At 41.3% G+C, this 25,510-nt stretch overlaps 1 protein-coding gene and 1 pseudogene across 3 annotated transcripts; both read left to right on the forward strand.

The window, feature by feature from the left end:
- The first annotated feature begins 21,525 nt into the window (after window positions 1-21,525).
- Window positions 21,526-24,058, forward strand: LOC110225313 (annotated as a pseudogene).
- Window positions 24,059-24,555: 497 nt separating this feature from the next.
- On the forward strand, window positions 24,556-25,301 carry LOC110225314. 3 transcript variants are annotated; one of them, XM_021014739.1, is made up of 3 exons: window positions 24,625-24,808; window positions 24,878-24,932; window positions 25,173-25,301. In XM_021014739.1, the coding sequence occupies exons 1-3, from the start codon at window positions 24,659-24,661 to the stop codon at window positions 25,259-25,261; spliced, it is 294 nt and encodes a 97-aa protein (XP_020870398.1). In that variant the 5' UTR covers window positions 24,625-24,658; the 3' UTR covers window positions 25,262-25,301. The 3 variants fall into 3 exon arrangements, with proteins under 3 accessions (XP_020870400.1, XP_020870398.1, XP_020870397.1); XM_021014741.1 differs by having other exon boundaries at window positions 24,556-24,808; window positions 24,878-25,301; XM_021014738.1 differs by having other exon boundaries at window positions 24,917-25,301.
- The last annotated feature ends 209 nt before the right edge of the window (window positions 25,302-25,510 follow it).

Here is a 25,510-nt window from a genome sequence, read left to right on the forward strand (position 1 = left end):
TTCTCTTTGATATACCACGTTTTTCTTCATAGATTGCCTCGTCTCATAGTTAAGAAATAGTAGTATCCTGTCTAACACTAATCCAAGAAAGTCAGCCAGAATCCATCTTCTAATTAGGGAAGAAAGGTGGATTTATAAGTTAAGTTATTGAAAATTTGCCTTTTTTTTTATTTAAGAAAATGATTGTTCAGAGGATAATCCGTATCTCTTCATCACATGTCAAAATAAAATATCTTGGGTGTATGTCAACTTGCTGAATACATGTATAAATCAAATGAATTTCGTTCGATTTCGATGCGGTAAGCAATTTCAAAAAAAAATTCATTGCATGGATATTTTTCAAATCCAATATTAAAAAAAAAACAAAAATACCCCGTTAAGTAATTTTGAAGTTCAAATTCTCATTTCTAGTTCCGAAATGAGCTACTAACCACTATGTGTCTATTGTATATATATTTAATATATATATAGATAGATTTTATTTAGCTACCGACTCAGTCATGAATTAAACCAAGACAGCCCTTTTAACTCAGTGGTAGAGTAACGACATGGTAAGGCGTAAGTCATCAGTTCAAATCCGATAAGGGGCTTTTACGTTCTTTACTTTCTAATAGTCAAAATTTCATTCGAAAGTGTATAATTTAATTTCTAATTTTGTTAATTTCATTCTAATAAATTTCATTCTAATAATAACTAATAATAAAGTTAGCGAGTAATTTAAAAACTAAAATTGAACATTTTTATATTATAATACAATGAATAATGATAAGTCGTCTCTTGGATCGCCAAATATATATTCTTTTTTTTTATTTGTCGATAGATTAGAAATCGACAAATCAAAAAGAATTTATTGAAAATTTTGTGTTCAAACAAAAAGAATTAATTGTAGGGACTACTATGATCTCATTCACGTCTCTCGCACTTCCATATGTCTCTCGCACTTCCACATGTTTTTTATTTTTGTAGATATTGTCTTTCTTCCTTTTTAGTGGAAAAATAACAAAAAAGGTAAAACTTTAACTAAAATAAATAATATTAGAGTTTCAGCACTTCCATATGTTTTCCGCCTCTATATTCAAAATAATAAAATTTTACAATAAATCACCATAACTCTTGTCAAATTTCTACAAAATATAAGATTTCAAATCATGAAACATTTGATAGAAAACTCAAATATAAATAATAAAAATGAATCATTTACATGTAGCACTTGTGAGGAAAATGGCTTTGTCGGTAAAGTTGAATTAGTGGTAGCAACAGATAACTGGATGTCGGGAGTAAAAGTTAAACCCTAAAGAATTTATCGATTTGATCTTGTAATTAAGATACATACATATATTGATGAAATCACATTTTGGTGGAAATTGGACATAAACGAAAAAGAAGAATTATTTATAAGATACCTGAAACGATAATTTTCACTTTGATGTACCACGTATTTTCGTTTCAAGAACATTCAAATATCGACCATGGGGTCCAACGATTTTGTTCTTTTGGTCGTCCAATAGTAGCTTTTTTTTCTCATTCCACGTGCATTTAGAACTTCCTCGTCTTCTTATTCACTTTCTACATGTTCAACATATGAAGTTGGGAGCATCCATGCATTAGCTTTCACAAGTTTTTTTCTTTTCTTTCAATTTTATAAGCAACTAACATGGAACTTCATTCTCAAACATCGTCAATTCTACATGTTCAGCAGCAGATGCAATCTCATAGAAATTGCGCCATAAATGGCTATAACGCTTTCCAATCAATTGCATTACTGTTCCATTAGATGTTTCTGAAAAAAAAGAAGCTATGTTTCGTGATTGTGCCTCTTTACTCCATCGAGTGAAGATGTAGCTAGATGGAATTCTTCTAACATCTTTCTTATCCAATACTTTCAATGCATGAGGACATAAGATCCCATCAAAAGAATACTTCATGCAACTACATTATATGTTTGGTTTGTAGTATCATAATCAACCAAATGCTCTCGCGGTCCATCATGATAAGATTCTTTTTGATATAAGCCTTGTTGAACCCGGACGCCCCATGGTTGGTAACATCATGTAAAAGATGGGACAAAGTTCTCATAAGACAAACATGATATCTCTGTATTTTACCTCTTTTTAGCACACATTTCTTATGCATTTAGCTTAGTTTCCTCTCTGTTTCACTGCATTAATAGTCCTTTTTCATAAGATTTTCATCACTTAATACGATTTGCATTGCATAGCATAGCATGTTGCATATTGGATGAGTTTCAGGTACTTTGGAGCTTATTTAGGACTTAATGGAGCAAGGAGAAACCAACACGACCTTGGAGCTAGACTTGGGATCGAATTGGAGAGGAATGAAGTCGTTCAAGATCACCCAGGAGCAGACTCGACGTCATGGCTCGATGACACGTCGAGTAGGACGCCAAGAAACCGCCTGGGAGCAGGCTCGACCAGACAGGCTCGACGTCACGTCGAGATGGACGCCAAGAAGCAGCCTGGGAGCAGACTCGACCAGACAGGCTCGACGTCACGTCGAGATGGACATCAAGGCGCCACCTTTGAGAATCACATGGTCTCGACGTGGCAGGCTCGACGACACGTCGAGTTGGCCTCCACCGACTCTCTATTTTGTCCTGTAGCCAATTAGGGCAACCTAGTATTTCCTATAAATAGGGGTACATGCTATTGTCCAGCGGATATTCCTATTACCCAGCAGATATTCTTCTTTTCTCTCATAAACCCTAGTTTTTGTAATCGTTTTTCCTGTTGATCCTTTGAGTTTTTGGATTTCGTTTCTTCATCAAAGTTGTAGATCTGCCTCTTATCTATAACATACTTGCTTTTTAATGATTTCTGGGTTTGAAACGTTTTCTGGGTTTTTATGCATGATGTTCTTCAGTGTTCTTGAGTAGTGGATTAGGGTTCTTGAGGATGGGATAGATTAGGTGTGGAATCCTTAGTATATTTAGGTGGTTAAGTGTAGAATTGCTTGATTTCCCTTCTGGTTTAGTAGATCTTAATGCTATTTCCTCTCTGATCAATTGGAAGTTGATCTCAGACATTTCCACACCCAAAAGGTGTTTGATGAAATGTCTGAACCAACTATTCCAGAGATTTGCATACTCTAGCCCAAGAGATTGGATGTTTAGAATGCTTATTGACTTTATTAGATTGAATCATAATGCCTGCTAGGTTATATTTCTTCAATGAGAATTGAGTATGAAAGTGATTTAGCTTGAGAATCTCTGTCACGAGAGTGGATTGATTTGTATTCGAATCTATTGTCTAGGGATAGCTTGATTGAGTTTGTTAACCACCTAGGTAGACTAAGGAGACTGCTATAATCGATTACCCCATTCCTCAGGACCCTTTATCTCTATTGATTGTTTAAATCTTGTTTCTGTTAGTCTCTGTTGCTTAGCTCGACCTGTTAGGCCTAGATCGTTTCTCTGCATTGTTAGGTTGCTAGTTTCTTTTCCAAAGCTTATGCATGATAGTTTCTGGTCTTTAGTTTACTTCTTGTTCTTGTTTACTTGCTGTTTAGTTCTGTTTTTATGCTTTTAAATCCGGTATTTGCATGTTAAATTGGTTGCTTAGGATCAATAGAAACACACAAAACCCTTTCACAATTGGCTTGACTTATTTGCTTTCTGTTTCATATCTTGAATGCTTGCAGTCACACTGAGATTGGATTGATAACCTAATATACTACAATGGCATGTGTATTAGGGATTGATACTTGTTAGAGATAGACAAAATCCTATTATCAATTTGGCGCCGTTGCCAGTCTTGTGTTGCATTGTTCCATTTAAGATTTCAGAAACGTTTAAGATCAAGTTCTTTCTTTACCTTGGTTACTAACTCTTCATTTCATCTGCTTGTTTTTGTGCTCCAGGTACCATCTCGACGACACGTCGAGACTGCCACATCGAGTCTGCCACTCTGCATTGTTAGGGACCATCTCGACCTCACGTCGAGACTGCCACATCGAGTCTGATCACTCTGCATGCAAACTCGATCTAAAGGCTCCAACAACCTCATCAACTACAAAGACAACATCAACCAGTTAGCTCGTGAGTTAAGAGAAGGTAGAGCCCGAGACTACTGTGAACCGCACAATCCAGTCGCCATGGAACCACAAGATCACGATAATCAAGGAGTTGGTATACCACGGAACATTGGTGATGGTGATGCACCACGCAACCATCAACAGAGACAGGGCATCGTTCCACCTCCTGTCCAGAACAACAATTTCGAGATCAAGAGTGGATTGATCTCAATGATTCAAGGTAACAAGTTCCACGGGTTGCCTCTGGAAGACCCCTTGGATCACTTGGATAATTTTGATAGGCTCTGCAGCCTCACCAAGATCAATGGTGTTAGTGAAGACAGCTTCAAGCTACGTCTGTTTCCCTTCTCGCTGGGAGACAAAGCACACCACTGGGAGAAGACACTACCTGCTGGCTCCATCACATCTTGGGATGATTGCAAGAAGGCATTCTTAACAAAGTTCTTCTCCAATTCAAGAACTGCACGTCTACGAAATGAAATCTCCAGTTTTACTCAAAAGCAGTCTGAATCAATTTGTGAGGCCTGGGAGAGATTCAAAGGCTACACTATACAGTGTCCACACCATGGTTTCAAGAAGGCTTCACTACTCAGCACACTCTACAGGGGAGTTTTGCCCAAGATCAGAATGTTGCTAGACACTGCCTCTAATGGGAATTTCTTGAATAAGGATGTTGAGGAAGGCTGGGAGTTGATAGAGAACTTAGCTCTATCTGATGGTAACTATAACGAGGATTTTGACCGCTCCAACAGAAGCATTGGAGATCCGGATGCAAAGCATACTAAAGAGATGGTAAAGGCTCTCAATGACAAGCTGGATCAATTTCTGCTTACTAACCAGAAACCAGTCCACTATATCACTGAAGAAGAGTACTATCAAATCCAAGAGGGGGAGAACACTCAGGCTACAGAAGTCAGCTACGTTCATAACCAAGGTGGCTACAACAAGGGCTACAACCCCTACAAGCCTGCTCATCCTAATCTATCTTACCGGAGCACGAATGTTGCAAATCCTCAAGATAAGGTTTACCCTCAGCAACAACAGAACCAGTCCAAACCATTCATACCGTACAATCAAGGCTTTGTCCCAAAGCAGCAGTTTAGTAGCGGTTATCAACAATATAATCCACCACCCGGTTTTGCACAGCAACCCCAGCCAGCTCCACCTACTCCAGATCAAGACATGAAGCAAATGCTTCAGCAGATTCTACACGGCCAACTAGCTGGTGATAAGAAGATGGCTGAGATTCAAATCAAGATTGAGGCTCTAAACTCCAAGGTGAAGTACATGGAAAGCCAAGCTGCTTCTACTTCTGCACCTACACACCCCGGACAACTACCAGGGAAAGCTATTCAGAATCCGAAAGAGTATGCTCATGCTATTCAACTCCGCAGTGGTCGAGAGCTGCGTGCTCGACCTAACCAAGCTCCTGTCACTGAGGACAGTGAGATCCAAGAAGGGGAGGATTCTATTCAGAATGAGACTCAAGTAGAAGACACCACTAAGCTTGACCAAGATGCTGTACCTAGGGATCAAGCTAAGAGTCCCCAAATCGAAAAACCTACTGTTGATAAGGGTAAGAAGAAAGCTTTCATTCCTCCACCCTACAAGCCCAAAATACCATTCCCAGGAAGATTTAAGAGGGATATCATTGAGAAGTACAGAGCCATGTTTGCTAAACACATCAAGGAGATTGAATTGAGGATGCCTCTCATTGATGCTTTCATGCTGATTTCGGATTCTCACAAGTACTTGAAGGACATGATAAAGGAGAGAATTCAGGAGGTACAAGGAATGGTAGTGTTGAGCCATGAATGCAGTGCTATCATACAGAAGAAGATCATACCAAAGAAGCTTGGGGATCCCGGCTCGTTTACTCTACCCTGTTCACTAGGCCCTTTGTTCTTCGACAAATGCCTATGTGATTTAGGTGCATCAGTCAGTTTGATGCCACTCTCAGTAGCAAGAAGACTCGGTTTCATCAAGTACAAGTCCTGCCAAATCCAACTAATCTTAGCCGACAGATCCGTACGAGTCCCTCATGGTATGTTAGAGGATCTACCAGTCAGAATAGGAAAGGTAGAGATTCCTACAGACTTCGTTGTTTTAGAAATGGATGAAGAGCCAAAGGACCCTCTCATACTAGGGAGACCTTTCTTAGCTACTGCTGGAGCTCTCATTGATGTCAGAAGAGGTAAGATCGACTTGAACCTCGGTGAAGATTTCAAGATGACATTCGACATCACTAAGACGATGAAGAAACCTACTATTGACGGACAAGTGTTCTACATAGAAGAAATGGATCGTTTAGCTGACGAACTACTTGAAGAGCTTACTGAAGAAGACTACCTACAGAGTGCTCTTACCAAAGACGGGGAAGAGGGGTTCTTACACTTAGAGACATTGGGGTATAAGAAGCTGCTAGACTCCCATAAGGAAGAGGAATCATCAGAATACTTTGAGAAGTTAGAGGTGCCAGTAGCAGAAGTCAGTACAGTGGAAGAAGTCGTTTCAGAACAGACTCGACCTACCTGCTCGACCACACGTCGAGTAGGCCTTCCCAGCCCAATTCCTGAAGAAGTCAAGGAAGCAGACTCGACCTGCAAGCTCGACGACACGTCGAGATGGCCTTCTCCTACCTCAGATGACTGGTCTGAGCTCAACGCACCTAAGGTAGACCTCAAACCACTTCCGCAAGGGCTAAGGTACGCATTTCTAGGAACAAACTCTACTTACCCTGTGATCATTAATGCTGCATTGAATGATGATGAAGTGAATTTGCTGTTGTCTGAACTTAAAAAGTATAGAAGAGCAATTGGTTATTCATTGTCTGATATAAAGGGAATCTCACCTAGTTTGTGCATGCATAGGATCCATCTCGAAAATGAATCTCATTCTAGCATTGAACCTCAAAGGAGATTGAATCCTAATCTGAAAGAAGTAGTTAAAAAGGAGATACTTAAACTATTGGAAGCGGGTGTAATCTACCCTATTTCAGATAGCACTTGGGTATCTCCGGTTCATTGTGTGCCTAAGAAAGGAGGTATGACTGTTATAAAGAATGATAAAGATGAATTAATCCCTACAAGAACTATAACAGGACATAGAATGTGCATTGATTATCGAAAGCTGAATGCTGCATCTAGAAAAGATCATTTTCCTTTACCATTCATTGATCAAATGCTTGAAAGGTTAGCTAATCACCAGTACTACTGCTTTCTTGATGGATATAGTGGTTTCTTTCAAATACCAATTCACCCTAATGATCAAGAGAAAACCACTTTTACTTGCCCTTATGGAACCTTTGCTTATAGAAGAATGCCTTTCGGATTGTGTAATGCACCTGCTACTTTTCAGAGGTGTATGACTTCAATATTCTCGGATTTAATTGAGGAGACGGTGGAAGTCTTTATGGACGATTTCTCTGTCTATGGCTCCTCTTTCTCCTCTTGTTTGTTAAATCTATGCAGGGTTCTAACAAGGTGTGAGGAGACCAATCTAGTGCTGAACTGGGAGAAGTGTCACTTCATGGTCAGAGAGGGTATAGTATTAGGACACAAGATATCAGAGAAAGGGATTGAAGTTGATAAGGCCAAGATAGACGTCATGGTGCAGTTGCAGCCTCCAAAAAGCGTGAAGGATATCAGAAGTTTTCTGGGTCATGCCGGCTTTTACAGGAGATTCATCAAGGATTTCTCAAAGTTTGCTAGACCACTTACTCGACTTCTCTGTAAGGAGACCGAATTCATCTTTGATGAAGAGTGTATGAGAGCTTTCAACTTGATTAAAGAAGCTCTAGTGTCTGCTCCAATCGTCCAAGCACCAAACTGGGATCATCCTTTTGAAATCATGTGTGATGCTTCAGACTACGCGGTTGGGGCTGTGCTGGGTCAGAAGATAGATAAGAAGCTCCATGTTATCTATTATGCAAGCAGAACCTTGAATGATGCTCAAGTGAGATATGCTACAACAGAGAAAGAGTTGCTGGCTGTGGTCTTTGCATTTGAGAAGTTTAGAAGCTATTTGGTTGGATCCAAAGTTACTGTCTATAAAGACCATGCAGCTTTGAGGCACATCTATGCTAAGAAGGACACCAAGCCTAGACTGCTGAGATGGATTTTGTTACTTCAAGAGTTTGATATGGAGATTGTCGATAAGAAGGGTATAGAGAACGGAGTAGCTGATCACTTGTCCAGAATGCGGATTGAAGATGAAATCCCTATAAACGATTCAATGCCTGAAGAGCAGCTGTTAGCCGTCAAATTCTATAAAATGGTGTACAACAAGAAGGAATTCGATGAAGCATTGGCTGTAGAAGAAGAAAAATTTCCATGGTATGCTGACTTTGTGAACTACTTGATCTGCGGAGAAATCCCCAAATACCTTGATGCTTACCAGAAGAAGAAGTTCTTTAGAGACATCAACCACTACTACTGGGATGAACCTTATTTGTATAAGAAAGGTACTGATGGCCTATTTAGAAGGTGTATTGCTGAAGAGGAAGTTCAGGGAGTGCTGGAACACTGTCATGGTTCTGCTTATGGCGGTCACTTTGCTACCTTCAAGACAGTACAGAAGGTTCTCCAGGCCGGCCTTTGGTGACCTTCCATGTTTAAAGATGCACATGGATTCATTGCTAAATGTGATCCCTGCCAAAGAATGGGGAACATAACTAGGAGGAACGAAATGCCACAGACCCCGATCCTGGAAGTTGAAGTCTTTAACGTTTGGGGAATTGATTTCATGGGACCATTCAATCCTGCTTCCTATGGTAATAAGTACATCCTTGTTGCTGTGGACTACGTCTCCAAATGGGTTGAAGCCATTGCATCTCCAACTAATGATCATAAAGTGGTCTTAAAGCTGTTCAAGAGCATCATATTCCCCAGATTTGGTATCCCTAAGGCTGTGATCAGTGATGGAGGTTCTCATTTCATCAACAAGGTCTTTGAGAGTCTGTTAAAGAAGCACGGTGTGAAGCACAAGGTAGCTACTCCTTATCACCCTCAGACTAGCGGGCAAGTAGAAGTATCCAACCGACAGATCAAAGCCATACTTGCTAGAGTTGTCGGTGTTTCAAAGAGAGACTGGTCTACCAAGTTAGATGATACACTTTGGGCATACCGGACTACATACAAGACGCCGATAGGAAGGACGCCATTTCAGATGCTGTATGGGAAGTCATGTCATCTTCCAGTTGAGGTAGAGTACAAAGCAATCTGGGCTACTAAGTTGCTGAACTTGGATATCAAAGAAGCTCAAGAGAAGAGATCTGTTGACTTGCACGAACTTGAGGAAATAAGGCTTGAAGCTTATGAGAGTTCAAGGGTGTACAAGGAAAGAACAAAAGCTTTCCATGACAAGCAGATTTCACCAAAGGACTTCAAGGCTGGAGACCAAGTGTTACTATTCAACTCCAGACTCAAGCTATTTCCCGGAAAGCTCAAGTCTAGGTGGTCAGGTCCTTTCACTATCAAAGAGGTTCTACCATTTGGTGCGGTATCGCTATTTACTAAGGACGGGTCAGAGTTTAAGGTGAATGGTCAGCGGCTTAAGAAGTATCTCGCAGATAGCGTCATTCCTGAAGGATCTACGGTTCATCTTCAGGAACCTCAACTCGCCTAAAAGAGTAGTAAAGTCAAGCTAAAGACTTTAAACAAGCTCACTTGGGAGGAATTCCCATGTTTATCTTTGTAAATAGCTCTTTATCTCTTGTTATTTTTAATGTGTTCTTTTTTAGTGTCTGTGATTTTCAAGAATTATTCGAATTGGAGTCAGAGGAATAGAAACAAGCCAGACTCGACGTGCCCTACTCGACCACACGTCGAGCTAGCCCAATGGACCAACTCCAAGCCTTAAACGAAGCCCAACTCGATGCTAAGCAAAGCCCAACACCACCAAGCCTTTTAAATCGAGTCAAACTTCCAACAAGTCAACCTTGGAGCCAAAATTCAAATTCAAATCCGGTCAATAAGTCAACTCGACCCCACGTCGAGCCCACCACCTCGAGATCGCGCAAGGAATCTTCCAAAATTCAAATTCAAACTCGCCGCGTCCTACTCGACCCCACACGTCGAGCCCACACGTCGAGATCACGCCCAAACCATTCAAATTTCGAATTTGAATTCTAGATCCAACATTTGCTGCCCCCACACGCTCCACCCTTGCTTTTGGTCTCCTTGGGCGTCTTTAAAAGGGAAGAAGCACTCCTCATCCCTCTCACTCTCTCATTTCTTCAAATTCTCTCATTTTTTTTTCACCTAAAGCTCTAGTTCTCTCATTTCTCCTTTGCATTTGCGTTTTAAAGCTTTTAAAGTTCTCAAACTTTGGTTTTAAAACTCGATTTCAAAGTTTAAAACTCAGTTCTCTTCTTTTAAAAACTCTATTCTCTGCTCATTTGATCTACTCTGCTCGTTGTGTTCTTCTTTTGAAGGAAACACCATGGATAGTGACCAAGAAAGAAAGAAAATTGCTGCAAGAAACGCTGCACGTGGTTTTGCTATTATCAACAAGAGGATTCCAGCCTCTGCTTGGACCGGTCATGCCAATTTCGTGAGAGAAGATAGACCAGAACATGAAGGAAGCGAAATGGCGCTGAGTCAGGCGGGTTATGAGCCTACTCGACGTCACGTCGAGGAGGGGCGTCGAGGAGGCTCCTCGAGCTCAAGAAATGACGATGCTGAACGTCTTGCTAGGAAGAGAAGAGAGATAAGCCGTGGTAAGAGGATTAAGGAAGCAGATTTCGAAGCCACACCTGAAGAAGAGGCTGTTGAAATGGAGGAAGAAGAGGCTGTTGAAATGGAGGAAGAAGAGGCTGTTGAAATGGAAGAAGAGATCACACCTGCAAAGCCCGCCAAAAGGGATAGAACGAAGAGGAAGCCTCCTACTCCTGAGGAGTACTATGCCTACCTAAAGTCACTGGATTTTGAAGGCACAAGACATCCTCACCGAGAAACGATGGCTGCTTTGGGAATTGCTGAAGATGTGGACTACCTTGCTGAGATGTGCGGTTTAAAAACCTTCCTGGGGTATAGTTTTGAGGGTTATCAAGTGGAGACCTGCCAGCTCCTAGCTACTCTCAACGTACACTTCTACGCGGATGATCAAGAAGAAGAGAATGGGAGAGGTTTTGGATACATCACTTTCTCTGTCAAGGGAAGAGACTACTCGCTAACGATTAGGGAGCTCAATCTCCTGTATGGGTTCCCGAGCAAAGAGGGATTGGTGCAAGATTTCGATAAATGCGAACTTCAAGCCTTGTGGAAGACGATAGCTGGACCTGGAGATTACAAACCTTCGAAAAGCAAGAGTTCCTCTATTAGAAGCCCAGTGGTGAGGTATCTACATCAATCCATTGCTAGCATGTTCTTTGCAAAGAAGATAACCGGTACCGTAAGCGAAGGTGAGCTGCAGCTTCTGGACTTAGCTCTCCTATTCACCTTAAGAAACACTAGAGATGGAGCAGAAATGGTGGGAGATAGAGGAAACGCTCCTCTAATCGCTGTGTTCTTGGATCATTTATTGGGATACAAGGATTATGCTGCAACAATGCATAGGTCAGGGCGCAAGGGAAGCTTGACCATTGGCGGAATCCTGACACCGATTCTGGTAGCTGCGGGTATAGACGTGGGAACAGGAGACGCTTCCCCAAATTGGATCGATATGGCATACTTAAGGAAGAAGGGCTACCTTGATAAAACAGCTCCTGAAGGCGTGTTGCTCTATGTGTTCAACCACCCTGAAGAAGGGGATTCTAGGCTGCTTCTACCATGCACGAATCACACCACGATTAGGGCTGGTGAGAACATCGACTTCGGGCCACCATCCTTCATTCTCTACGATTCACAAGTCGCCCCTGCCTCTCCACCGCCTCAAGCAATACACGAGGACGACCAGGAACACACCCAAGACGCTCCTGATGATTATGCACCAGAGCGGTTCTTTTTCGAAGAATACAAAGCCCCTAGGCAGACCAAGAGCGAGAGAGAAGCTCACAAGCGCATAGGACTCCTGCAAGGGTTGGGAAAGTTTCAAGGGAAGGCAATGCGTGGATTGTCAAAGAAGGTAGATTCCTTAACCACAATGGTGAAGAAGATGGCGATTCAGATCACGGAGCTGCAAAAGAAGTCCAAGCACTCGCCACCATCATCAGAAGAGAGAGGTACTTTGAGAAGAAGCGGTTCCACAAGCATGGCTCCAAGACACCCGGTAAAGGTTGATCCTCCCAGATATTCATCCTTTGAACCACGCCAGAGGGGAAGCCAAGAGGAGTCTACACAACTCCCTAGACATTCGCAAAGGCATCGCAATAAGCGGAAGGTTCGGCGGCCAAGTCTAGAGGCAGACTCGACCATGGAGCTCGATGACACGTCGAGTCTGCACGTCGAGCAGCCTGCTCCAGAGCCAACCAATCCTTCTCAGACGCAGACGGGCTTTGACAACGAGCAGGAACCTCCAGAGTCAAGCACAGCTCCTTCTTACACGCAGGAGAGCATGGATGAGTTCCTCGACCATTACTTCGCCTAAACCCAAAGTATCACTCATCCCTAAACCATTGTATTATTTCATTGCATTAGTGTGTTTTTCTGTTTAGCTGTTTGTTTCTCTTGAGCTCTCTTCTGAATTTTTATTACACAAGGGACTGTGTAATTTAAGTTTGGGGGAGAGTCCAAGAAGTATTTGATGTTGTGTTCTGTTTTCTTATTGCATAATCATCTAAGGCATAGAAAAACCAAAAAAATTTGAAAAATTTCGAAAATTGTAATACAAAAAAAGAGTGTTCATGTAGTTCGCATTGCCATTTTAAGACTGTTTTAGTATGCTTTCACTTAGGGCTGTTGCATCATGCATTTGCATTGGAGATTATGATGATTATAACCTTGTAAATATGCTTATTCACTAAGTAGAACTCAGTGCCCTGGTTGTTAGTTCTCTAATGCATAATCGACTGAACTTGAAGTAAGACCGCACCATCTTTTGAATTCAACGCTTGACTTTCTTGTTTTTAGTCGAATCTCGCTTTGATCTGATGCCATTCCCTATCTATTTGAACTTGAATTTTGACTTATAATTATCATGCTGTGCATTGTGCTATGAACTCATGGATACCTTAAAATACTTGGACTTTCTTTTACCTTTTGATCACTCTTGCTAGTCCAAGTAGCTGACTCCCATCTTTGGAGCAGTTATTCCCCACCCTTAGCCTTAACCTTCTTTCAAGCCATTTATCATTTGTGTGTGAATGTGAGGCCTTATTCCGATTGAGCTTGGTAGAAAGTGTTAGGTCTGTAACGACAAGGATAGTATCTCATGTAGTTCTGGTTCACGTTATCTGGACCAGATAGGACTAGGTGGGTGCTTAATTCTGGGTTTGGGTTGTGTTTAAAAGAAAGAAAAGGTTGTGTTCATCATTGAAAGAAAAGAAAAGGGAAAAGAGTCCTAAGGAGAAGTAGCTAAAGTAAGAGAAGTCTAGTAAAGGATTTGGGTGTGCTAAAGTAAAGGAAAAAGGGTTCTGTAAATAGCTTAAAGAGTTTGGGCAAAAGCCTTGTGTTTATAAGAAAAAAGAAAAGGGAACCCTAGTTGTTAAAAAAACCTGATCCGCTAGACAGAGCAGTAAGAAAGCTTCTCCTAGGATAGAAAGCAAAGAAAAGAAAAGGGATGATTTGAGTAAAGTCTGTAAATGCTTTGAATGCAAAAGGGTAGAGTTAAGTTCATGATTCTGGGATTAGAAATAGGACCTCTATTTGGGTTGATATTGATTACATTCTGGGTAGATGGGGTCTTATCCTTGTATGCATAACTTGATACTCACCTTTAGCATTCTACTAAAGCTCAATCATTCTTGAGAAATCCCCTGTTGCGATTTAAGCCAGATCTTTAAGGGACCATCTTTGTCTCTAAACCTTTACCCTTAAACCAAATGTGTTCTTATCCAATGCATAGTATGATTCACGGTTCCTACTTAATAAATGTTAAAGGGAATGTGCAGATTTGAATGCTTGATTTGATTAAGGCAGAGGTTAGGTTGAGATGTGAAGGAGATGGCTAATGTTTTTAAGTAGGGATCAGTCAACCTTGCATTCTAGAATTAGCAACCTGGACATTGAATTCACTTACTCTATATGCATGTTTTGGTTCTGAGTCTCCACTTTCAAACCTCTTCTCCAGCTTGGTTCTATTTGTTTGCTCGAGGGCAAGCAAGAGCTAAGTTTGGGGGAGTTGATATCTCTGTATTTTACCTCTTTTTAGCACACATTTCTTATGCATTTAGCTTAGTTTCCTCTCTGTTTCACTGCATTAATAGTCCTTTTTCATAAGATTTTCATCACTTAGTACGATTTGCATTGCATGGCATAGCATGTTGCATATTGGATGAGTTTTAGGTACTTTGGAGCTTATTTGGGACTTAATGGAGCAAGGAGGAACTAACACGACCTTGGGGCTAGACTTGGGATCGAATTGGAGAGGATTGAAGTCGTTCAAGATGACCTGGGAGCAGACTCGACGTCATGGCTCGATGACACGTCGAGTAGGACGCCAAGAAGCCGCCTGGGAGCAGGCTCGACCAGACAGGCTCGACGTCACGTCGAGATGGACGCCAAGAAGCAGCCTGGGAGCAGACTCGACCAGACAGGCTCGACGTCACGTCGAGATGGACATCAAGGCGCCACCTTTGAGAATCACATGGTCTCGACGTGGCAGGCTCGACGACACGTCGAGTTGGCCTCCACCGACTCTCTATTTTGTCCTGTAGCCAATTAGGGCAACCTAGTATTTCCTATAAATAGGAGTACATGCTATTGTCCAGCGGATATTCCTATTACCCAGCAGATATTCTTCTTTTCTCTCATAAACCCTAGTTTTTGTAATCGTTTTTCCTGTTGATCCTTTGAGTTTTTGGATTTTGTTTCTTCATCAAAGTTGTAGATCTGCCTCTTATCTATAACATACTTGCTTTTTAATGATTTCTGGGTTTGAAACGTTTTCTGGGTTTTTATGCATGATGTTCTTCAGTGTTCTTGAGTAGTGGATTAGGGTTCTTGAGGATGGGATAGATTAGGTGTGGAATCCTTAGTATATTTAGGTGGTTAAGTGTAGAATTGCTTGATTTCCCTTCTGGTTTAGTAGATCTTAATGCTATTTCCTCTCTGATCAATTGGAAGTTGATCTCAGACATTTCCACACCCAAAAGGTGTTTGATGAAATGTCTGAACCAACTATTCCAGAGATTTGCATACTCTAGCCCAAGAGATTGGATGTTTAGAATGCTTATTGACTTTATTAGATTGAATCATAATGCCTGCTAGGTTATATTTCTTCAATGAGAATTGAGTATGAAAGTGATTTAGCTTGAGAATCTCTGTCACGAGAGTGGATTGATTTGTATTCGAATCTATTGTCTAGGGATAGCTTGATTGAGTTTGTTAACCACCTAGGTAGACTAAGGAGACTGCCATAATCGATTACCCCATTCCTCAGGACCCTTTATCTCTATTGATTGTTTAAATCTTGTTTTTGTTAGTCTCTGTTGCTTAGCTCGACCTGTTAGGCCTAGATCGTTTCTCTGCATTGTTAGGTTGCTAGTTTTTTTTCCAAAGCTTATGCATGATAGTTTCTGGTCTTTAGTTTACTTCTTGTTCTTGTTTACTTGCTGTTTAGTTCTGTTTTTATGCTTTTAAATCCGGTATTTGCATGTTAAATTGGTTGCTTAGGATCAATAGAAACACACAAAACCCTTTCACAATTGGCTTGACTTATTTGCTTTCTGTTTCATATCTTGAATGCTTGCAGTCACACTGAGATTGGATTGATAACCTAATATACTACAATGGCATGTGTATTAGGGATTGATACTTGTTAGATAAAGCAAAATCTTACTATCAAAACACAAAGATGGGTTGAATAGGTCGTATAAATTTGTGGAGAAAATAATATAGATTTTGTTATAGCTGGACTCGAGAGACGAGCTGCTTACGTACCCGAAGCGGGATCAAGCCAAAACGTAGTTCGATTACAACAAAGAGAATGTATTTCGTCATTATTAGGAATGACATTGTTTGTATCTAAATAATTAATGGTGAGAAATGTAGATGATGAATCTTGTGTAGAAGAATATGAGTCCCCCTTTCTTGGAGTCTTCACTTCTCTTTTATAGCCTCTTCCTTCCTTCTAGGGTGTCTTTACTTGGCCATTAATTTCAAAATTAACTCCACAAAATAACTCCAATTTTTGGCAATTAACTCCTAATCTTAAATGACAAACTTTATTCCTTTGACAATGGCAATTAATTCATGAATTTAATCACAAATTAATGTCAAAGTTTGACCACCCCCTTTTGCAAGATAGGGTTCCTTGGATTTTGTAAAGTGATGGTTCTCCAACATGTAAAATGGACCCCTTGCCGGATCCGGTACCAACATTAGCCCCCAATTCTTCGAGTAAGAAGATTTTGCTCGGAGAACTAATATTCTTGACAATCCTGCGGCAATAACTTTGATTAGTAGATTAGGCATGCAAACTTTGTTGTAAGATGCGAGGTGAACTAGTTTTTGTCCAAAGACTTATTCGCGTAAATGCGAGCATTGAGCTCGGCTTTTTGAACATAGTTTAGCGTGAGACGGGCTCGGCTTTTTTCCTTTTTTTTTAAATGTCGTTTGGTGCGAGATGAGATCTCGGCTTTATATGCGAGATGAGATCTCGGCTTAGATGCGAGATGAGATCTCGGCTTTATATGCGAGATGAGATCTCGGCTTTATATGCGAGATGAGATCTCGGCTTTATATGCGAGATGAGATCTCGGCTTTATATGCGAGATGAGATCTCGGCTTAGATACGAGATGTGATCTCGGCTTTATATGCGAGATAAGATCTCGGCTTAGATGCGAGATGAGATCTCGGCTTTATATGCGAGATAAGATCTCGGCTTTATATGCGAGATGAGATCTCGGCTTAGATACGAGATGAGATCTCGGCTTTATATGCGAGATGAGATCTCGGCTTAGATGCGAGATTATATCTTGGCTTTATATGCAAGATGAGATCTCGGCTTTATATGCGAGATGAGATCTCGGCTTAGATGCGAGATGAGATCTCGGCTTTATATGCGAGATGAGATCTCGGCTTTATATGCGAGATGAGATCTCGGCTTAGATGCAAGATGAGATCTCGGCTTTATATGCGAGATGAGATCTCGGCTTAGATGCAAGATGAGATCTCGGCTTTATATGCGAGATGAGATCTCGGCTTTATATGAGAGATGAGATCTCGGCTTAGATGCGAGATGAGATCTCGGCATTATATGCGAGATGAGATCTCGACTTTATATGCGAGATGAGATTTTGGCTTAGATGCGAGATGAGATCTCGGCTTTATATGCGAGATGAGATCTCGACTTAGATGCGAGATGAGATCTCGGCTTTATATGCGAGATGAGATCTCGGCTTTAGATGCGAGATGAGATCTCGGCTTAGATGCGAGATGAGATCTCGGCTTTATATGCGAGATGAGATCTCGGCTTAGATGCGAGATGAGATCTCGGCTTTATATGCGAGATGAGATCTCGGCTTAGATGCGAGATGAGATCTCGGCTTTGTATGCGAGATGAGATCTCGGCTTTATATGCGAGATGAGATCTCGGCTTAGATGCGAGATGAGATCTCGGCTTTATATGCGAGATGAGATCTCAGCTTTATATGCGAGATGAGATCTCGGCTTAGATGCGAGATGAGATCTCGGCTTTATATGCGAGATGAGATCTCGGCTTAGATGCGAGATGATATCTCAGCTTTATATGCGAGATGAGATCTCGGCTTTATATGCGATCATTGTTGTAACGTCGTGGACGTTATGTCTTTGACCTGATCATCCCGACTGTTACGACTGAGACCGTCATCGCTACAACTTTGATCTATTTCGGATCAACACCTTTACGTGTCGGTCTCCAAATCATCATTTTTACGACCTTGTTTTGCTTCGGATTGACATCGGTACGACGTTGATTTCTATCTCAGTATTGATTGTTCTTCACCTCGAATTAGTGTCTTAGAAGTAAGAAAGCTTTCGGTCCCCACAGGCGGTGCCAAATGTTGAACCCGAACTCCCCAGGGTTGGTAACATCATGTAAAAGATGGGACAAAGTTCTCATAAGACAAACACAAAGATGGGTTGAATAGGTCGTATAAATTTGTGGAGAAAATAATATAGATTTTGTTATAGCTGGACTCGAGAGACGAGCTGCCTACGTACCCGAAGCGGGATCAAGCCAAAACGTAGTTCAATTACAACAAAGAGAATGTATTTCGTCATTATTAGGAATGACATTGTTTGTGTCTAAATAATGGTGAGAAATGTAGATGATGAATCTTGTGTAGAAGAATATGAGTCCCCATTTCTTGGAGTCTTCACTTCTCTTTTATAGCCTCTTCCTTCCTTCTAGGGTGTCTTTACTTGGCCATTAATTTCAGAATTAACTCCACAAAATAACTCCAATTTTTTGCAATTAACTCCTAATCTTAAATGACAAACTTTATTCCTTTGACAATGGCAATTAATTCATGAATTTAATCACAAATTAATGTGAAAGTTTGACAACCCCCTTTTGCAAGATAGGGCTCCTTGGATTTTGTAAAGTGATGATTCTCCAACATGTAAAATGGACCCCTTGCGGGATCCGGTACCAACAAGCCTCAATGGGTGAAGCTTCGAGATCGGCCAAGAACATTTCCTAGAAGGCTGAAAGCTCTCTCTACCAACCAATGCATTTGATGGAGTGAAGGTTTGATATGTCGATGGCTGAAAGCTCTTTCAACAGATCAAGAGATCGATGGAATGATAGTGTAGTGAAGTCGTACCACATGGCTGGGGTGAATCTCCGTGATAAAACAACGATTTCTCTTGCTTTTGGAGACGGCGCGGCTCGACAAGAACAAGAGGGAAGCGATTTTTCCTTAAGAAAATAGTATATTTTTATTTCATCAAGCGTGGAAAATACATAAGGTTTTTGTGGTGGTTTTATAAGCATTCCACGGCCACATCAACCTCTTACAAATCACAAAAGAACAAAAAAAGGAAACAAAAAGACAATCAAAATACAATATTTGTTTGTAAATTAAAAAAAAAAACTCTCCTAAACCAAAAATAAGAAGAAACATGCACGAACAAATGGTTAGAAATCAACTAAATTGATTGAAACACTTACTTGGCTTAGAATAATTCTTAGGTTCACCCCTAGGGGTGAACCCAATTCATCCACCCCCTTTTTAATTACCAATCAAAATTTGACATATCATCTATCTAAACAAAATAATTAAATTAAATCATTAAAAACTCAAAATTAAATTAATTGTAGACCCAGTAGTATCTCTCCCACTCTCCCACATCTCTCTCTCTTTAGTTATTTTTTTTTTCAAATTTCTTCTTCTCTAATAAAAAATGTAAAAAAAAAAACTTTTAACCAAAATAATTAATATTAAAGCTTTAGCACTTCCATGTGTTTTCCGTCTTTGTATTCAAAATGATCGAGCTTTACAATAAATCTCCGTAACTTTAATCGAATTCCTACAAAATATAAGATTTCAAATCATGAAAAATTTGACCGAAACGTCAAATATAAATAGTAAGAGTAAATTATTTACCTGAAACACTTGTGAAGAAAAAGACCCCGTCTGTACAGTCGGATTGCTTGTAGCTACATATTAGTGGATATCGGTAGCAAAAGTTAAATCTTGAAGCATTTATCGATTTTATCTTGTAATTAATATACATACATCTATTGACGAAGTCACCGAAAAATCAAATATAAATAGTAAGAATGAATAGTTTACTTGTAGCACTTGTGAGTAAAATGGCTCTGTCTGTAATGTCGGTTTGCTGGTAGCAAAAGTTGAATCCTGAAATATTTATTGATTTTATCTTGTAATTAATATACATACATATATTGACGAAGTCACGTTTTGGTGGAAATTGGACATAAACAGAAAAGAAGAATTATTTATCAAATACCTGAAACGATAATTTTCTCTTTGATGTACCCCGTTTTTTTTTATTTCAAAAGCATTCAAATATCGACCGTGGGGTCCGACTTTTTTTTTCTTTGGTCGTCCAACATGATCTTCTCTTTTAATTCCACGTACATTTAGAACTTCCTCGTCTTCTTCCTCTCTTTCCACATGTTCAACATTTGAAGTTGGGAGCATCCATGCATTAGCTTTCACAAGTTATGTTTTTTTTTCATCCAATTTTTTAAGCAACTCACATGCATCTTCATTCGCACACATCGTCAATTCTACATGTTCAGCAGCAACCGATGCAATCTCACGGAAATTGTGACATAAATGGCTATAACTCTTTCCAATCGATTGCGTTACCGTTCCATTAAATGTCTCTGAACGATAAGAAGATATGTTTCGTGATTTTGCCTCTTTACTCCATCCATTCAAGATGTAGCTAGATGGAATTCTCCTAACATCCTTCTTATCCAATACTTTCAATGCATGACAACGTAAGATCCCAGCAAAAGAATACTTCATGCAACTACACTGTATCGTTTGGTTTATAGCATCCTAATTAACCAAATGCTCTCGCGGTCCCACACGATAAGATACTTTGTATTCATACACTATCTCAAACTTACTGTGGAAGTCGGATTCACACACTCAAGTATTTTTATTAAGTAGGAAAGATTACTCTTGAGGGACAAAAAATAAATGTGTAAAAAACTTATGGATTGCTACAAAAATTGCTATAGTATTTCTTCTTCTTCTTCGAGAGAGATCCCCTTTACATGGCCATTTGCCCTCATATTTATACATAGAAAAACAACACTTAAATGGCTAATTAAGTACAATTATTCTCTCTTAAATACGTCCGTTTTGATCTTCGAGATTTAATGCTTAACGTTCAAATTTGAATTAACTCTGATCCTCGTAGGCTTCGCCCTTTACCTCGGGGTTAAACCACTCCGATCCCTTTTCGTGGTATAACCACCTCGACTAAGTTCTTGGGCTTATAAGTCTAACGGGCCTTGTCCTTTATGGGCTCCTGTCCTGCCTATGTGGCAATCTTTGGTTGGTCCCGAGCTACCCGTGCGGGATCCGACACCAACAATTAGCCCCCCAAGTCTTCCGAAGTGCTACCTCAATTCGGAAGATTTTAATGCTGAAATGACCAAAGATTGCGCTTGAGAATCTTCTGATTTCCCGCTGAAAATCCCATCACTCCTTTAATTTCTGTACTAGCCATTTTTTAACCGAGTGACATCTGTCATCATTATGACCGTATATTAATTAATTACTATTAAAATGGGAAAAAACCTTCCCACTTCCCACACAACTTCCGAGGCGGTTCCATCATTTAGCTTGTGTAACTTCTTTTCATCATCATTTTCTACTTTTACTTTTGCGCTTTAATCAAAACTTCTCTCTACTCTTCTTCGCCGAACCCTTCTTCGCCGGATCTTGAATTTTTCATTTTTCTCCGATGACTTCGGATTCCGAGAGACCTGAGTCACCGTCTTACGACGAGAGACGTTCTAGCAACGACGAATGCACTCCTCCTAACGATATTGCTGGTCCGCATTACAAATCCACTTGTACTCTTCAATCCCTCGAGCGATTAAAGGGGCTTTGCTAGATTCCTCCTGGAATTATAGCAGAAGCGCAGATAGCCGACCCTACGGAATCCCCGGAGAATCACCGTGACAGCTACTTTTGTGTTTATGAAATCTACTTCAAAGGTTGCGGATTAACCTTCCCCCTTCCCGAAGCCCTAGTTCGATACCTGGCGGCTCTTGAGATTGCTTTACCTCAACTAACCCCCAATCTCCTCCGAACCATCCTCGGGATCATAACTGTTGCAGCAGAGGCTGGCTACGTTATTGGAGTCCCCGAGCTGAATGAACTCCTAAGCGTGAGAAGTTCATCAAAGAAAACAAGGTACTTCTCGGCGTACCCAAATGCCAACAGGAACATCATTTCGCACCTCCCGAACAAGGATGAAAACTGGCACCATCCTTGGTTCATGATTAAGAAAACTCCTGCTTCGATTGGAAATCTTTCCGATGTACTCCCATCGAAGTGGTCTGCGAAGCCTGGTAGAAATTAGGTCGTATATTACTTTCCTGGTTGTTTTATTTTTGCTGACCGAACTCGTTGTTTCACTTCGCAGCTTTCATCGCTTCGACTCTTCCGACTGAAGAATTCATCAAGTTCTTCAAAACAATCCTTGAAGGGGAAACCCTTTGGAATTCTTTCACCCTCGACCGGTTCGTTGAAGCCAACCGGAAACTCAGGATGAGTCCCCCCAATCAACTTCATCGTCTTCCGCCTCCTCCCTCAACTCAGGGAATGTCAGCTCGGGCCCTCGCGGCCCAGCGTAAGAAACTCTCCAAGCCGATAGCAGAGGCTTGTGATGAAAACAATGCGTTCCTTGCGGCCGCCATTGACAAAAAAGACTATAGCAGGACCCTGCTGGTTGATGACAACAGCACCAAGGGAGCCAGATCCGTTGCTGCTTTCAGATTAACACCTCGTCGCGAACGTCGTGACGAACGTTCTCCTCGGAGGGACCGATCTCCTCGTCGTGATTCTCCTCGTCCTCCCCGAGATGATTTTAGCAATGAACCACTTAAGAACTTGGTTCGCAGGAAGAGAGACAAGTCATCTCGTAGTGATTCTTCTCTGCGAAGAGAGAAGTCAAGGACCCGGACAGACCGTTCACCTCGATCGTCCCCTCCTACTGAACCAATGGGTCCTCCTCGACCTGTCTATATGTCTTCCTCTTCCCAGCCTGATATCGAGAAGACTGCCCGGAGCGCATCCCCTAAAAAGGGAGATTCTGAGTCTCGAGATGCTTCCTCAAAGTTAAAGCCTGCTCTTATCCCACAAGTCAAATCGCTTTCAGGTTTGGCGATTTATATTTACTTAAAAGTTTTTATCTTTGTTCAGATTCCAATTTTTACAACTCTTCTTCCTTCACAGCTATGGAGAAAGAAGGCAGCGTTTTCCGATGCTTCAAGACCCGATCGGGTGCGATCTTGCTAGATTTCAACAAATGGCGGCCTGCGATTCGTGAACGCTACTTGCTTCACGCTCATCATTCATCTCGGGTTAGTTCCGCTTTATTTTTATGGCTGTGCTGCCATTCTTCGAACTGACTCGCCATCCCGGTTTGATGCATAATGTCAGGCTAACGGCGAACTTAATGACATGATTGATCATTACGAGGGGCTGGTCATTGGTCGGGAAAAGGAGATTGACTCGTGGAAGAAAAAACTTTCTGCTCTTGAGGCCGACCTTCACTCCTCTTCCAGCTCTAGGCAAGAACTGGAAGACCGAGTCGATAATCTCACATCCGAACTCGCAAAAGTGAAAGGCGAGTTGCAAGACCAATATGACCGGAATAATCAACTTCAAGATGAATTTACCGGCGTTCAAGGTAGACTCTGTGAATCCAAATCGACTGCTTACACCTTGCATAAACAACTTGCCGAACTTGATGCGAAGTACAAGGCGATAACCAAGCTGCGAGATTCCGAGTTGGCAAGGTCGGCTTCGAAGGCCAGAAAAGAGGTCAAGGGACGTGGAATAGAGTTGATTCAAGGGGCCATCCACTTCATTCAAACCGAGAAAGCTAGGTCAGATTTGGAATCAGATATCAAGGAGCACGAGAGTAACCTGATTCTATTGGATCAAATCCATGATGAAGATTTCTCTGAAGTGCAAGAAAGGACCGAACTGTCGGCTAATCTATCTGAAAAGCGGAGTCGCTTGGCGGCTCTTCCTACTTCGACCTTCAACCCTCACCACTTCGAGGAATTTTTCACAGAATCACCTCCCATAAGTGAATCGTCCCACCCGAAGTTCCTGCGGCACCGGAGGTCACCCCGGAGGATGGTTGTACCGTGGAGAGCGGACCAGGAGCTTCATCTGACCAAGCACCAGTCAAGGAGGTGAATGAAACTTTGACAGCCGATTGGGGATTGACAGTCAAGGAGGTGGCTGTTAACCCGTAGTGGCTGTGTCCACTTTAAATTGGGGATTGTCCCATTTATTTTAAAACTTAAATTTGAACATGTATTTGCCTAAGGAGGCTTTATTGTTGTTTTTTTTTTTTTTGAACAAGATATTTGCCTGAGGAGGCTTTTAAACCTTTTTAGGTCATGATCCCAAGAGGGTTTGGTTAAAACTGTGTGCGGGTTTGCAAAGTCCGCGTTTAACCTTTTGTGGCCTTGTGGTTATGCCTTCGAGATTCTTTTAGGCTGATCAGACCTTTCTCTTTAGAATGCGAGAACTGAGCTCGGTTTAACGCGAGTTACCCACTTTGGGTTTAGTCAACTCGGTAAATTTGTTGGGCCTGTGCCTTAAAAACTTTTGTAGTTAATGCGACGGTTGCTTTTTCCCTTCTCATTTCTTGAAAGTAGGAAAAGCGGCTCGCCTCTAAGGCAATAACTGCCTTTTCTCGATTTCCAAAAATGGTTTAAGTTATTAGGGCACGCCACCATTAATGATTTTTCGTTTCCAAGACAAACCTTATTCCTATTATAAATAGGAGATTGTTTGCTTTTGATCTCTCCTCAAGAAACTTCATAATTCATTCGATAAGCACCATATCAATGGAAAACGAAAAAGTAGTCCCCATTGATCCCGGCAGCCCGCTTTTTCTGTCCGGCGATCGATTCGAGCCGACAGGTGTTCTCTTCCCGCACGCCGTGTTTCACTTCCCCTCAAAGGAAAAGAAAGAGGCTTGCGATTTCCTGGATAAGGTTTAGTACTTATCTCCTTTGATCAAAACTTTCCGCTTTCTTCTTTCTACTTACTTATCTTTATTCTAGGTTGTTGACAAGCACCGTCGCTTGTGTGACGAGAGGCAGCGGCTAGGTCTCAAAAGGCAAACACTAGAGGCTCGCATCGCTCGTGTGGAGAGGAAGATAAGAGCTCTGGAAAGTGATCCCTTTCAATGGGAATGGCGGAACTTTGATTCTGTTGTTGAGATCCCGAAGATGCTCCGGATGTATCTCCGTGCTAAGGGAGTTCTGGGGCCCGTGAATACCCCGGTCTATACCGCTCCATCTGATAGCGAAGAAGAAGACGAGGAGGATGCCAGCACCCGTCGGAAACGCGTTCGGGATCGTCCCGAAGTGGATGCCAAGAACAAGGCGTCCACTTCGGAATTTAAACCAGCGATGAAGGAGCCTGTTCCTGAGCCTCTTCCTTAAATGTTCCCTAACTCTGCTCCCATTTTGAACTCGTAATGGGCTTTGGCCCCTTTTTTTATTTATGGGAACATTTGCATTTTTCCTTATTCTTTAAAATATTCTCGGAGATACGTCTTTTAATGCAGGATTGGTTTAAGAGCATAAATCTCGCCGCGAATCACTCCAAGGGATATGACGTTCTTATAAATTATGGTCTCAATTTCCCTTTACTCTTCACCACTCTTTTTCATTTTAGCAGGTATGGAGTTC

Source organism: Arabidopsis lyrata (genome assembly GCF_000004255.2).
Source record: "Arabidopsis lyrata subsp. lyrata unplaced genomic scaffold ARALYscaffold_1, whole genome shotgun sequence".
NCBI lineage: Eukaryota > Viridiplantae > Streptophyta > Magnoliopsida > Brassicales > Brassicaceae > Arabidopsis > Arabidopsis lyrata.

Coding starts and splice junctions, on each gene's coding strand:
- LOC110225314 (XM_021014741.1), top strand. CDS start 24,659: ATGGAAAACGAAAAAGTAGTCCCCATTGATCCCGGCAGCCCGCTTTTT. Junction 24,809..24,877: donor CTTGCGATTTCCTGGATAAG/GTTTAGTACTTA, acceptor TCTTTATTCTAG/GTTGTTGACAAGCACCGTCG.